Source organism: Manis javanica, chromosome 5 (assembly GCF_040802235.1).
Source record: "Manis javanica isolate MJ-LG chromosome 5, MJ_LKY, whole genome shotgun sequence".
Taxonomy (NCBI): domain Eukaryota; kingdom Metazoa; phylum Chordata; class Mammalia; order Pholidota; family Manidae; genus Manis; species Manis javanica.
This window is the reverse complement of record NC_133160.1, coordinates 107117687-107133171: the sequence shown is the minus strand read 5'-3', so window position 1 is coordinate 107133171 and position 15485 is coordinate 107117687. Positions and strand designations below refer to the sequence as shown.

General features: G+C 34.0%; 1 protein-coding gene across 4 annotated transcripts in view; it reads left to right on the top strand.

Annotated features, from left to right (window-relative positions):
- The window catches only part of LOC118972938 (uncharacterized), a 61310-nt gene that overhangs the window by 20476 nt on the left and 25349 nt on the right, over positions 1 to 15485 (top strand). For 2 of the 4 annotated variants that reach the window (XR_005062090.2, XM_037021194.2), the window contains exon 5: positions 12274 to 12432. The exons of 1 other annotated variant lie outside the window; for it this stretch is intronic. Coding sequence is in view for 2 of the 3 variants with exons in the window: in XM_037021194.2 (XP_036877089.1) it covers positions 12274 to 12432 (159 nt within the window). In the remaining variant the exon portion in view is untranslated. Of the gene's footprint in view, positions 1 to 213; positions 378 to 12273; positions 12433 to 15485 lie in introns of those variants that run through there. One more of the 4 variants, XM_037021195.2, reaches the window with a different exon arrangement.

Genomic DNA, 15485 nt, shown 5'->3' with positions numbered 1-15485 from the left:
GCTGCCAGAGCCTGGCAGGGAATGAATGGGGAGAAGTTACTGTTAATGGATACAGACTTCGGGAAGATGAAAAAAGTTCTGTAGATGGCTGGTGTAATAGTTACACAAAATATGAATATATTTAATACCATTGAATGATAGTTCAAAATCATTAAAATTGTAAATTTTATCTTATGTGCATTTTACCATAATAAATTTTTTTTTATTTTTAAGGAGTGATCTCCAAAACTCAAAAAAAAAGAAAATTTGTGTATTGAGTGCATAGCTTGAAATAATGTGTGTGACTCTGAAACACAATAATTTGATTGTATATTCCTAGTGAGATTATACCCTAATGAAAAGAGAAATAAAAATAAAACTTATTTTCAAGTGTCTTATTAGTTGTAGTAACATTAGTATTGCTATTCTGAAATCAGTTCTTATAGATACACTACTTTGAGTCGTACTAAGTAATCACTTTAATGTTGGGAGGCAAAATTTTCAGCAAGAAGAGTTATAAAGTCAAAGAATTAAAACTTTATAATCATAAATTATAATTGAAAATTAAATGTTAAAAATATTTATTTGAAAATATAGTCCAAGATTATTTTCTCTCAAAAAAAAATGTACTTCTGGTAGAGAGAGGCTCAAGATGGCGGAGGAGGAAGACAAGACAGAAACCTCCTCCTATGCACAAACCAAGGCAGCAAATACAGATAAACCTGAAAATGAACTGAAGACTGCAGAACAGATCACCTACACCTGGGGAAGAAGAAAAGACCACGCAGGAAGGGTAATGCGGCAGAGCTGTGATTGAGCAGAACCCAAGCCCTCCCCCATCTCAGTCCATGGGTAGGAGGAAGAGGAACAGAGTGGGGAGAGGATGGGCACCCAGAAACATTGCACACCTGGCCCTGGAGAGCCACTCCAGGAACATGAGCCCATATTGCATTGTGTTCTGGTGATTAGCAGGACTGGACACCAGAGACAATTGGAATACTCTGTGAGGCTGAGAAACCAGCTGCTTGTGGAAGAACCTTTGGTAACCACAAACCTAAAGCCTATAATACACAAAAAGGTTTGAAAAGAAAAATCCAACCACAACACTAAAAAAGAACTATCATACAACAAGAGAAGAGTATAAAGAGAAAGAAAAGAACAGAGAGGAGCTATAAAAACAAACAAAATAATAAAATGGCAGTAAGTACATGCCTATCAATCACCTTAAATGTAAATGGACTATGCACCAATCAAAAAACATAGAGTAGCAGAATTGGAAAAGAAACAAGACCCATCTATATGCTGCCTACAAGAGACTCATTTCAGATCCAAAGACAAACACAGACTAAAAGTGAAGGGAGGGAAGAAGATTCTTCATGCAAACAATAGGGGAAATGAAAGCAGGACTATCAGCAGGACTTGATTTTAAAATAAAGTAACAAGAGACAAAGAAGGATATTATATAGTGATAAAGGGGTCAGTCAAACAATAGGATATAACCATTATAAATATCTATGCACCAAATATAGAAGCACCTTAATATGTAAAACAGATAATAACAGAATTAAAGGAGGAAACAGATTACAACATATTCGTTTTAGGAAATTGTAACACGCCACTCACATCAGTAGATCAACCAGACAGAAAAGAAATAAGGAAACAGAGGTGTTGAACAATACATTAGACCACATGGACTTAACATATTTATAGAACACTCCACCCAAAAGCAAACCAAATTTGAAAATACATCAAAAGAATCATCCATCATGACCAACTGTATTTAAACCAGGGATGCAAGGATGGTACACTATTCGTATATCAATCAATATCATGTACCACATTAACAAAAAAGGATAAAAACCACATGATCATCTCAATAGATACTGAAAAAGCATTTGACAAAATTCAACAGCCATTCATTATAAAAACGCTCAACAAAATAGGTATAGAGGAGATGATGTACCTCAACATAATAAAGGCCATATATGACAATCCCACAGTAACATCATACTTAATAGTAAAAAGCTGAAAGCTTTTCCTCTAAGATCAGGAACAAGACAAGGAGATCCACTCTCACCACTCTTACTCAACGTGCTAGAGGTCCTAGCCACCACAATCAGACAACACAGAGATAAAAGGCATCCAAATTGGCAAGGAAGAAGTTAAACTCACTATTTGCAGATGACATGATATTATACATACAAAACTCTAATGACTCCACTAAAAAACTATTAGAACTAGATTCAGCTTAAGTTTCAGGATACAAAATTAATACAAAGAAATCTGTTGCATTCCTATATACTATCAATGACTAGCAGAAAGAGAAACCAGGAAAACAATTCCATTTACAATTACATCAAAATGAATAAAATACCGAGGAATAAACCTAATCAAAGAAGTGAAAAACCTATACTCTGAAAATTGTAAAACACCCATGAGAGAATTAAAGAAGACACAAATAAAATGGCCATCCTGCCTAAAGCAATCTACAGATTCAATGCAATCCCTACCAAAATACCAACAGCATTTTTCAATGAACTAGAACAAATAGTTCTGAAATTCATATGGAACCACAAAAGACCCCGAATAGCCAAAGCAATCCTGAGAAGGATAAACAAAGCTAGGGGCATTATGCTCCCTAACTTCAAGCTCAACTACAAACCCACAGTAATCAAGACAATTTGATACTGACACAAGAACAGACCCATAGATCAATGGAACAAAATAGAGAGCCCAGATACAAACCCACAAATATGTGCCCAATTAATATATGATAAAGAAGCCATGAATATACAGTGGGGAAAAGACAGGTACATAAATGGTAAATTTGGGGGCAAAAAAAAGTATTTCCTAGCCTATTCAACAAATGGTATTGGCAAACTGGACACCTGCATATAAGAGAATGAAACTGGATTAACTCCATACACAAAAGTAAACTCAAATCAAAGACCTGAATGTAAGTCATGAAATCATAAAACTCATAGAAGAAAACATATGCAAAAATTTCTTGATTATAAACATGAGCAACTTTTTCCTGAACTCATGTCAGGCAAGGGAAACAAATTCAAAAATGAACAAATGGGACTACATCAAACTACAAAGCTTCTGTACAGCAAAGGACACTATCAGTAGAACAAAAAGGCATCCTACCATATAGGAGAATATACTTGTTAATGACTTATAAGGGATTAACATCCAAACTAAAGAACTCACATGCCTCAACACCCAAAAAACAAATAACCTGACTAAAAATGGGCAGAGGATCTGAACAGACACTTCTCCAAAGAAGAAATTTGAATGACCAGCAGCACATGGAAAGATGCTCAATATCCCTTCTCATCAGGGAAATGCAAATTAAAACCACAACCTCACACCAGTTAGGATGGCCAATATCCAACAGACAAGAAACAACAAATGCTGGTAAGGATGTGGAGAAAGGGGAACCCTCCTACACTCATGATGGGAATGTCATTTGGTGCAGCCATTGTGGAAAGTGGGATGAAGGTCCCTTTAAAAAAAATAAAATTAGAAATATCTTTATTCAATCCAGTAATTCCACTTGTAGGAATTTACCCAAAGAAAACAAAATCCCTGATTCAAAAAAATACATGCATCCCTATGTTTATTGCTGCTTTATTTACAATAGCCAAGATATGGAAGCAACCTAAATGTTCATCAGTAGATTAATCGATAAAGAAGAGGTGGTACATATATACAATGGAATATTATTCAGCCATAAAAAAATATCCTGCTATCTGCAACAACGTGGATGGATATATAGAGGGTATTATGCCCAGTGAAATAAGCCATACAGAAAGACAAATACCATATGATTTCACTTATTTGTGGAGCATAGATACAAAGCAAAACAGAATGAACAAGAACAGCAGTAGACTCATAGACACTAAAAAATAACTGGTGGTTACCATGGGGAAGGGTTGGGGGGATAAAGGGGCACACACAAAAAAAGATAGCTATTAAATTTTCAGCCTTCTCTTCCTAGGGCTTGACATTTTTATGTTACATGTATGCTAAGTGAGTTTCTCTAAATCCCTTGTGTAAGGGGCTGTGACTTTTGTGTTGTATATTGCTTAGGTACATAAATGGTTAATTTGGGGGCAAAAAAAAAGTATTTCCTAGCTTATCCCATTGAAAAACTCTAGAAAGAATAACCACCCAGTTGCAGTGTGCCCCCTCATGTCTAGAAAATAGTTTTTAATTACCATTTTACACTAAAAGAGGCCAGGCTTGATTGCAGATATGAGGCAGAAAAATGAGTCAGAAACATTTTGTCATACCAGAAGCAAGAAAGCTATCATAGTCTACTGTACTTATATCAAAAGACTTTAGGAACCAACTTGAAGAAACTATTAATAGCCAATAATGGAATAATTTGAACATCCAAAAGAATAACCGCAGTGGGTTGTAACACATCAAATATATAAAACTCTATGAGATGAGTTTCTAGATACTGCCAGAGGGGAAAGAAAGCCCTCATCACTCAACTTTGGAAGATACTAAGAATGCTCCTCATTACTCTGAAAACCGGTAAATAAAAGGGTCAAGCATTTATTCTGACTTTCCTATATAAACTGTACCTCAAAAGAACTAAATAGTTGATGGTGAAAAGCCTTTTTTTTTTTTTTTTGGTCTTTATAGATGTGTTCCAGCTAGCAAGTAAAGAGGTGATAAAATATTACTATTTTGCAATCCCTAAAGAAATACTGGATCTAGGCAATCATGGTCAAGGACTGATAAAAAAATTAGGTGAAAAGCTGGTAAGGAACTTCAAAATGGATGCAACAGACTCAAAACACCTAAATTGATTATTCTTAAATCAACAATAATGGAAGCAATCAGCAGTTATGTGTATCTTAATGTCACACAGTGAGTAGCATCAGCACACATCTTAAGTTATGCTTGCCCACAAACTTGAGACCTGAACTTGACCAAGCCTTTAGATCTAACTATCAGTTTACAGGAAATAGGTCAGTGACCATGTTAAATAATACCACAGGAGTGCAGTTGGCAAAATCCAGAATATAAGAAACTCTACAAGACAAATGTTCCAGTTTTTTCAATAAATAGATTGCCAGGGGGAAATTGTTAAGGAGAATTGATAGGTAAAAAGAGACTTAACACACACATCAAGTAAATGCAATGTGTGGACTTTGGATCCTGTATCAGTACAACATATGTAAAAATATGATTTATCTTTGATAAATTAATACACAAACTGGATATTTGATGATATTAAACATGTTTTAGATGTTTTTAAGGATGTGGCTTTGTTTTTAAGACAAATGAGGCCGTATCTTTTAGAGATATGAGCTGAATCATTTACAGTTTAAAATAGTAGAATGTCTGGGATTTGCTTTAAAGTAATACATTTCTGTATGAGGTAATAGTAGTAGTGTAGGTGACACAACTGGCCAAGTGTATAATTACTGGAAGGAGGTGATGGGTACATAGGAGTCAGTTACACTATTCACTATGCTTTTGTGTATATTTAAACTTTTCCATAATAAAATGTTTTAAATATACCTATATTCATTTTATATTTATGTGTAACAAATTACCACAAACCAGCACCCTACACAACACAAATTTATTACTTCATAGTTCCTGTGGGTAAGGAACCAAAGCAGTTTCACTGGGTTGTCTCCTGAGTCTCACAAGGCTACAGTCAGTGTGTCATCCAGGCTATGTTCGCATCTGGATGTTCTGGGGAAGAATCTGCTTCAAGGCTTATTCAGGTTGTTGCAGAATTCTTTCCCTTGTAACTACCAGGGATGCAGCCTTTATGCTGGCTGTTGGCTAGAGGACACCATCAGGTCCTAGAATTGAACAGTAGTTCCTTGCCACATGGGCATCCTCAACATGGCTGCTTGCTTCTTCAAGGCCAGCAGAGAAATATTTCTCATTCCAATCTGCTAAATATTATATAATGTAGCATAATCACAGGAGTGACATCCCATCACCTTTGCTTCTTTTAGAAGCAAGTCACACTTAAAGGGGAGGGGATTTTACAAGGAAGTGACTCCGTGGGGGTCACTATAGGGTGTGTCCATCACAATGCCTGAGAAAATAATTAAGGATAAGTGCTCTTATGTTAAATTCATACATTTTCTCAAGAAGAATTCTGCATATTCAACACAGCCAAAATATATTAACATCATCACTCCCTGAAAACTATGTGAAAACTTGCTATGTGAAAATATGCACATTTTAAGCAGTTAACACATCTGACATAAAATTTGTTTAACATTTATAAACTAACCTGATAAGCTTTAAATCTGTAGGAAATTTTATAAAAGTTGTTGAATTTCCTATACTATAATTAACTTATACTATAATTGAGAGATTTTAAGATATATATAAATGTACCAAAAGCCATTGAATGGACTATGAATATATTACCTTAACAAAATTTAGATAAGTCTTTTAGATTTAAAAAGGTTAGGAATTTTTAAAAGGAGGGAAAAAGGAAAAGGAACAAAAGGAAAAAGATTAATCATTCTTTTTAACTTGATTACATGTGCAAAGACCTTATTTCCAAATAAGGTCACACATTCACAGACATCCAGAGTTAGTACTTGAATATATATTCATTGTGTGACATTAAGATACACGTAACTGCTAATTGTTTCCATTATTGTTGATTTAAGAATAATCAATTTAGGTGTTTTGAGTCTGTTGCATCCATTTTGAAGTTCCTTACCAGCTTTCCACCTAATTTTTTATCAGTCATACCAGAGTTAGTATTTTGAATATATCTAGCAACCCCTCTTTTTCACATTTCCCTAGTGTACTTCTCACAGAACATCAATTTTAAGTTACATGCTCCAGTAACCAGCAAGAACAGAGTTCTCTTTTTAAGGTAGATTTGATCACTTGACAAAGAACAAGGGTTTTTAATATTTTTCTTTAATACTCCTCAATAAAGTGAGATGATAACAAAAATACATAAAGTGAAATGTGAACATCTATAATTTCAAATCAAACCCTTTTTAGGTGAGTACTCATTTAACAGTTTGCTGTGTGATCTCCCAGAAGTATTTATATCTGTGTACATTTATAATATATATATATATAATATATAAAAACTTACACATCTGTTTTAAATTCACAAAATGGATTATTAATTCAATCGGTAAAAGCTAATTCTTGGAGATTCTTGAATCTGAATCCTTGTCTTGCCTGTAGCTATGTAACATTGGGCAACTTAATAACTTCTCTCAATCTCAGTTTTCTTGTTTAGAAAATAGAGGATGATAATAGTACTATTTATATGGTAGTTTGGGAAATAAATCTGTTAATAAATGTGAAGTTATTAGAACAGTGGCTGGCATATACTAAGTGTTCAATAAGTTATTTAATATTCTGAAGCTTACTTTTTTTAATACAACTATATCTTAGAGATCATTTTGTTAATATGAGTAGAGAACAAAAACAAAAAAAGAGCAATTAATAGAAAACAGTAACAAATATGGTAGATACTAATCCAACTATATCAATAGTCATCTTAAAAGTTAATGGTCCACATTGTTTAACCCCATACACAAAAGTAAATTCAAAATGGATCAAAGACCTGAATGTAAGTCATGAAACCATAAAACTCTTAGAAAAAAACATAGGCAAAAACCTCTTAGACATAAACATGAGTGACCTCTTCTTGAACATATCTCCTCGGGCAAGGAAAACAACAGCAAAAATGAACAAGTGGGACTATATTAAGCTGAAAAGCTTCTGTAGAGCAAAAGACATCATCAATAGAACAAAAAGGTACCCTACAGTATGGGAGAAAATATTGTAAATGACAGATCTGATAAATTGATGTCCAAAATATATAAAGAGCTCACCCACCTCAACAAACAAAAAACAAATAATCCAATTAAAAAATGGGCAGAGGAACTGAACAGACAGTTCTCCAAAAAAGAAATACAGATGGCCAACAGACACATGAAAAGATGCTCCACATCGCTAATTATCAGAGAAATGCAAATTAAAACCACAATGAGGTATCACCTCACACCAGTAAGGATGGCTGCCATCCAAAAGACAAACAACAACAAATGTTGGCGAGGTTATGGGGAAAGGGGAACCCTCCTACACTGCTGGTGGGAATGTAAATTAGTTCAACCATTATGGAAAGCAGTATGGAGGTTCCTCAAAACGCTCAAAATAGACTTACCATTTGACCCAGGAATTCCACTCCTAGGAATTTACCCTAAGAATGCAGCACTCAAGTTTGAAAAAGACAGATGCACCCCTATGTTTATCGCAGCACTATTTACAATAGCCAAGAATTGGAAGCAACCTAAGTGTCCATCAGTAGATGAATGGATAAAGAAGATGTGGTACATATACACAATGGAATATTACTCAGCCATAAGAAGAAAACAAATCCTACCATTTGCAACAACATAGATGGAGCTAGAGGGTATTATGCTCAGTGAAATAAGCCAAGCAGAGAAAGAGAAATACCAAATGATTTCCCTCATCTGTGGAGTATAAGAACAAAGGAAAAACTGAAGGAACAAAACAGCAGCAGAATCACAGAACCCAAGAATGGACTAACAGGTACCAAACGGAAAGGGAGTGGGGAGGATGGGTGGGTAGGGAGGGATGGGGGGGAAGAAGAAAGGGGGTATTATGATTAGCATGCATAATGGGGGTGGGAGAAAGAGAAGGGCTGTGCAACACAGAGATGACAAGTAGTGATTCCACAACATGTTGCTGTGCTGATGGACAGTGACTGTAAAGGGGTTTGTGGGGGGGACCTGGTATAGGGGAGAGCCTAGTAAACATAATATTCTTCATGTAATTGTAGATTAAAGATAACATAAAAAAAAGAAAGAAAAGGGGGATTACTCGATTACTCCCTGATAGGATAAAACTAACTGTAAATCAATGATTAATGCATGCTTTAAATATCCTTAATTTTGATCATTTAAAGGGTGTCAGATGATCAGCTATGGAAATACATTTTTCTGATAATATTCCATTCTCTTAAAAAAAAAAGCAGTTCCTGTGTGGTGATCTCCAATAAGTTCTTCACAATGGTATAAAGGGCATATCAAAGTGTGGGCAAAGGGTTTGTTTGTGTTGATACAGAGGATCAAAGCCTAATTTGGCTACCCAGAAAACGAATTAAGATACGATATGAAGAAGAACTTCCAACATCAACATTCTCTGGAAGAGTCATTCCAGAAGATGATCATCAAAAAACTTCAACAAAGATCCTGGCTCTGTTGCAGTTGTAGCTGCATTCATCCCACCGGTTCCTGGACTTGCCATTGGAATGAAGAAGGAGATATCTAAGCTGGCCTGTGCATACAGTAAAACAACAAATTTGACTGGATCTATACTGTCGGAACTCAACCAAGAATTAGGAGAAGTGCAAGTTGCAGCGCTCCAAAATCTTGCAACTATAGACTATCTACTGTTAAAAGAACATATGGGATGTGAACAGTTCCCAGGAATGTGTTGTTTTAATTTGTCTAATTTTCCTCAAACTATTCAAATTCAGTTAGACAATATCCATCATATCATTGATGTTTTCACAAATGCCTAGGGTGCCTAACTGTTTTTCTTGGTTTCACTGGAGATGGCTGGTAATTGTAGGTCTGCTTTGGTTATGTAGCTGTATTCCTATTATGTTTATGTGTGTATGCAATTTAATTAGTAGTTTAAAACCTATACAAGCTTATGTTACTCTACAAGAAGATATGTCAAAGAAATAATCAATCTTCCCATGTTTTCTTCCATCTGCTACTTCTATAGCTTTTCTTCTTCCTTCCTAATTACAACCCTTAAGTGGAATTCGTGCCTCATATCGAAATTACCAAGTATCATGATTCTTCCAAGTGGTAAAGATACCTCAAGACAAATGCTGGGTATAGAAGCCACAGGGCATAAATCTGCAAAGAAGTAAAAAGCTAACCTTTTCAAACAATATTGCTTCTCTCTCACTTACCAACTTTACATTTCCTTGTATGGCCCCAGATGATGACTGGTTAGCCGGAGACGGGTAAGATTCCTCAAGGGAGGAACAACATAAGACAGGCACAGTCGCATGGGGGCCATCAGGTGAGAAATTGGGGATCAACAGAGGTGAGGCTTAGAACCTCACCCTCCCTGTTTTGAGAAATCTTCTGCATCCATGGATGTTTTGTTGCCCTTGTCTAGCTTGGATTAATACTTAGTCTATAGGCACACACCTGATCATCTACATTTGCCCTCTTATAGCACTAAACTATGTTTTCTACCTTTATCTTGCATCTACCTACCACTTCAGCATTTTATTATTAATAATAATAATAATAAGGGAGAAATGTGGGATTCACATATAAATCAAGTATGAAAATCAAACGAATATTCATATTTGACCTGATTGTTTATAGTTCATAATGCATGATCAAAACCGAAAGTTTCTGTGATGACTGCCCTTGCACTGTTCACCATGTAAGAACTTATTCACTATGTAAGAATTTGTTCACCATGTAAGAACTTGTTCATTATGCTTCAGAAGATTGGAGACTGTTGAGAATTAGGCTTGGGGTTGATTAATGATTGTGCATTGAGTCCCCTATACAGAATTTTATTGTTGTTAAAAACCATTTGATCAATAAATATGAGAGATGCTCTCTCAAAAAATAAAAATAAAAATAAATTTTAAAAAAAGTTAATGGTCCAACAAGTAATGACTATAGGATCATACTATGCTGATAGACAGTGACCACAATAGAGGGGATGAGGACTTGATAATATGGGTGAATGTTGAAACCACAGTATTTATGTGAAGCCATCCTAAGATTGTATATCAATGATACTTTAATAAAACAAATATTCCTCATGAAAAACAAAGTTAGTGGTCTAAATATACCAATAAAAAGTTGAGTTTTCAGAATAGATAAAAAAAAAAACTGTCAAGAGAATGAGGAGACAAGCCACAAACTGGGAGAAAATATTTACAAAAGATAAACCTGATAAAGGACTGTTATCTAAAATATACAAAGAACTCTTAGAGCTCAACAATAAGAAAATAAACAACCTGCTTAAAAAGTGGGCCAAAGACCTGGATAGCTCACCAAAAAAGATATACAGATGGAAAATAAACATATGGAAAGATTCTCAACATCATATGTCATTAGGAAATTGCAAATTAAAGCAGTGATGAAATACACCTAAACACTTACAGAATGGCCAAAATTCAAAACACTAACTGCAACAAATGCTGACAATGATATGAAGCAATGAGAACTCTTGTTCACTGCTGGTGAGGCTGTAAAAGGGTACAGCCACTTTTGACAACAGTTTGCTAGTTTCTTACAAAACTAAACATCTTTTTCTATGCAATCCAGCAGTTGTGTTCCTTGGTATTTACCCAAAGGAACTGAAATTTTATGCCCACACAAAACCCTTGTATGGATGTTATAGCAGTTTTATTCATAATTGACAAAACGTGGGAACAACCAAGATATCTTCCCATAGGTAAATGGATAAATAAAAATTGATACATCCAAACAATGGACTATTTATTCAGCACTAAAAAGAAAGGACATATCAAACCATGGAAAGACAGGGAGGGACCTTAAGTGCATTTTACCTAAGTGAAAGAAGCCAATCTGAAAAGGCTAAATGGTGTATGATTCCAGCTATACAACCGCCTGAAAAAGGCAAAGCTATGGAGACCATTTTATGGAGGCAAAGTAAAGACCAGTTGTTGTCAGGGCTTAAGTAGAAGGGAGGAATGAATAGGTGGAGCACAGAGGATATTAAGGGCAGTGAAACTGTTCTATGTGATACTGTAATGGTAAGTACATGTCATTATACATTTGTGCAAACCCATAGAATGTACACCACCAACAGTGAATGAACCCTGATGTAAACTATGGACTTGGGATGATAATAATGTATCATGTAGGGTCATCCATTGTAACAAATGTACAGCACTAGGGAGGGATTTTGTTAGGAGGGAGGCTGTGTATGTGCAGGGAGTATAGGGTATGTGTACTCTATACTTACCACTCAGTTTTACTACTATTTTGAAAAAAGTCTACATAAATAAATAAGTTGTTAAAAACCCTTCCACTGCTGATTGAATACATAGATATATATCCCTTTCCCTTTTTTTTGCAAGGTTAAGGTGGGACAGTTTGAGGCTTAGTTAATTCCTTATTCTGAAAACAACTGAAACATGCCTTTGACACTTTTGCTTTCATATTTATGTAATATATTTCAATAGATTTTATTTCAAGAAAATAAAATTTGTATTTCACTTCTATATAGATGAAATACAATAAAAATCAAGATGACTGCTCAATTTCCACACTGAGGAATCAAATAACTGATGTAAAAAATATCATGACCCAAAATATTGATAAAATTTCAGAAAGCGAAGAAAGATTGAATATCTTCACTAACAGAGCAGATGATCCCCAAACAACTGTAAGTGATGCACACCTGTTTTGATATTCAAACAATGTGCTAAACCATAGGATTACTGCCCTTGAAACAAACTGCCAAAAGCAAGACATACTAGCGATACTGTGAGTGTCCTATGTCACTAAATTATGGTTTTGTCAAAATATTGGAATGCAGCTAAGCTGTTTTTTAAGTCATAGAGTATTCTTTTAAAATAAAAGTATAAACATTATCTATAGCCCTCTTAAAACCTTTGTCCACACAGAGTAGTGTCCAACCTCTCTAACATAATTAGCTTTCTTCTGACCATATTTCCAGTCATATCACCCAGTCACAGTCCCATAATTTATAAATCTCAAAAAATACCAAACTATTTGTAGTTCTCCAAAATACACATCACATTATTTCACACCTTTATACATGCTGTTCCCTCTCTTTTTCCTTGCCTCAAAATACTCATCCATCAAAACCCAACTCATTGCCCAGAGTTACCACTCTCTCATCTCTGCCATTTCTGCACCTTTAATTTACTGGTTCTTTCAACAAATATCTCTTTAGGATCTACTGTCCGCCAGGCTCTATATGAGGCAATAAGAATATAATGATGAATATTATAACCACAACCCCAGCAAACACTCAATGTTAGTTAAATTAAATGCTGTTTATTTGAACAAAGCAACCCTCTACATTATTTTTATAGCAGGAAAAAGATAAGGTCACATCAGTTTATATCTGCACAGGGTAATTATGAAGTAAATCATTATCCTGGATTGCAGCTGAACTTTATGAGAGACAGAACACAAGAGCACAGATAATACTGTTCAAGTCATTTAGATTCATTCAGTATTCATTAATAAGCATTCTTTGAGGTTCTTTTGTGTATAAGCTATTATGCTGGTCATTTTCAGGCATACAAGAATAAAATATGATACTTGACACAGTTTAATATACTGCAGAAGACATTTGTATAAACCTAAGTATAAAGTATGAATTAAGTGTCATAATACATGGATAAAGCATAACAGCCAAACAGTGGAAAGCTGATAGTATCTACCTTCTTCCAAAGCATTTCGAAATTACAGTCATGAAATTCCATAATCCACAGTACCTTACTCTGTTATATTGGGAACTATGTATGATATTTAAATATTGTGTGTCTCAGATGCCATAGTTAAGAATCCTGAGAAAAACTAACTATTTTATTATGAAATATTTATTTCAAGCATATGAAAAAGTTTTGAGAATAATATATCTAACACCCTTGTAATCATCAGACTGCTTTATCTGGCCTTAATATTTTGCCACATTTGATTTGGGCCTTTGTTTTTTAAAGAAAGAAAATACACAAATATATATATTTACAAATATAAGGAAATATTATAAATCAATAAATAAAAGTATATTATAAACCTATATATAAGGAAATAATTATATGAATATAATTAAAGTCCTCTGTGTACCTTTCCCAAGCTCAATCCACACCCTCACCAGAAGAACCACCATTGTAGATGTGAATCATTTGCATGCATGTTTGATTCCACTTCTGTATATGTATAGCTATATATATATATATATATAATTGGTTTACATTTTTTAACTTTGTATTTATGACATTATAAAATACATATCCTTCTGTAACCTGAGTTTTTAGTTCAACATATGCTTCTGAAATGTATTCATTCTGATATACTTAGCTCTAATTTATCAATTTAACTTCCGACAGCATATCATTACCATTTAAAAAAACAGTGTACTTTAGCCCTTATCCTTTTAATAAACATTAATGTAGATTCCAACTTTTCTTTATTACTAACAACACTGCATTGAACACCTTTCTACATGTCTCTTGGTACACTTTTTTTTATTGAAGTATAGTTCATATACAGTATTGGTTTCAGGTATACAACATAGTGATTTGACAATTATATACATTACAAAGTGCTCACCATAGATGTAGTAACCATCTATCACCATAGAAAATTACTATAATATTGACTATTATTTTGGTATGCTTTTGCAAAAATGTTTCTAAGACAGTGGTCTATAGTTTTTTTCAGCATACTTATAAAAAATTCTTGAGGATGGGTTTAAATATGTATGCAAATTATATTCTATAATATATATTATTAAACATAGAAAGCTATAAATTAAAATAAAGATGAAACAAAATGTTAAGTAACTTGTTTTCTTAACACAAAACTAATTCTGAGAAAAATATTAATAGTAATGTATTTGAGTAATTGTTATTAAGTGAGATCTAATTACAAATCATTTTTCTTAATATCTAAATACAGTTGATAAAATACTCAAACTAGAAGCAGAGACATATCCTTTGCCTTTTTCTTGTTTATATTTGCCTCATTAGTTCAGTGTTTAGGCCACGTGTCTTTTTAGTTTAGTTAAAACTAATATTACCCATAAACACCTTAACTTTCATAATATACCATTTTACATACACACACCTAGAGAAGGTGTCAATGCCCATTCAAAAGTTCAACATTAATACATCTCCATTTCCTCATTTTTTAGATTAAAATAAATAAATAGAGCCTCTAGTATTTTCCTGTTCTCCAATGGATCATCTTATGCAACTCCCTGGGGTGCTTGATCCCATTTTGGAAACCTCACTCTACAATATATACATAGAAATAGAATCGCTGGATCTTAAAATTTGTACATCCTCAAATTAACCAAATATTTCAAAATTGCTTTCCAAAGTGTTTGCCAATTTATACTTGCATCAAAAGTATATGAGGTTTTCTGTTGCTCCACTTTCTTCACAATACTTGGGATTAAGAGATTATAATTTTTAACAATCTAGTGGGGAAAACAGAGTAATTGTCTTAACTTGCATTTCCCTAATTTTGAGTAACACTGAGCAGTTTCAAGCATTATTAGAGCTTCTTCCATGAATAGCTTGTTGATATCCTTTGTCCATTTTGCTAATGGGGTCTTTTTTAATAATTTGTAGGATATATATATAAAGTGCTAATTTGTAAGTATTATGATAAAGAATGAGAATACAATTCTTTATTCTAATACTTAAAACATACCTTATTTTATTGCACTTCATTTAA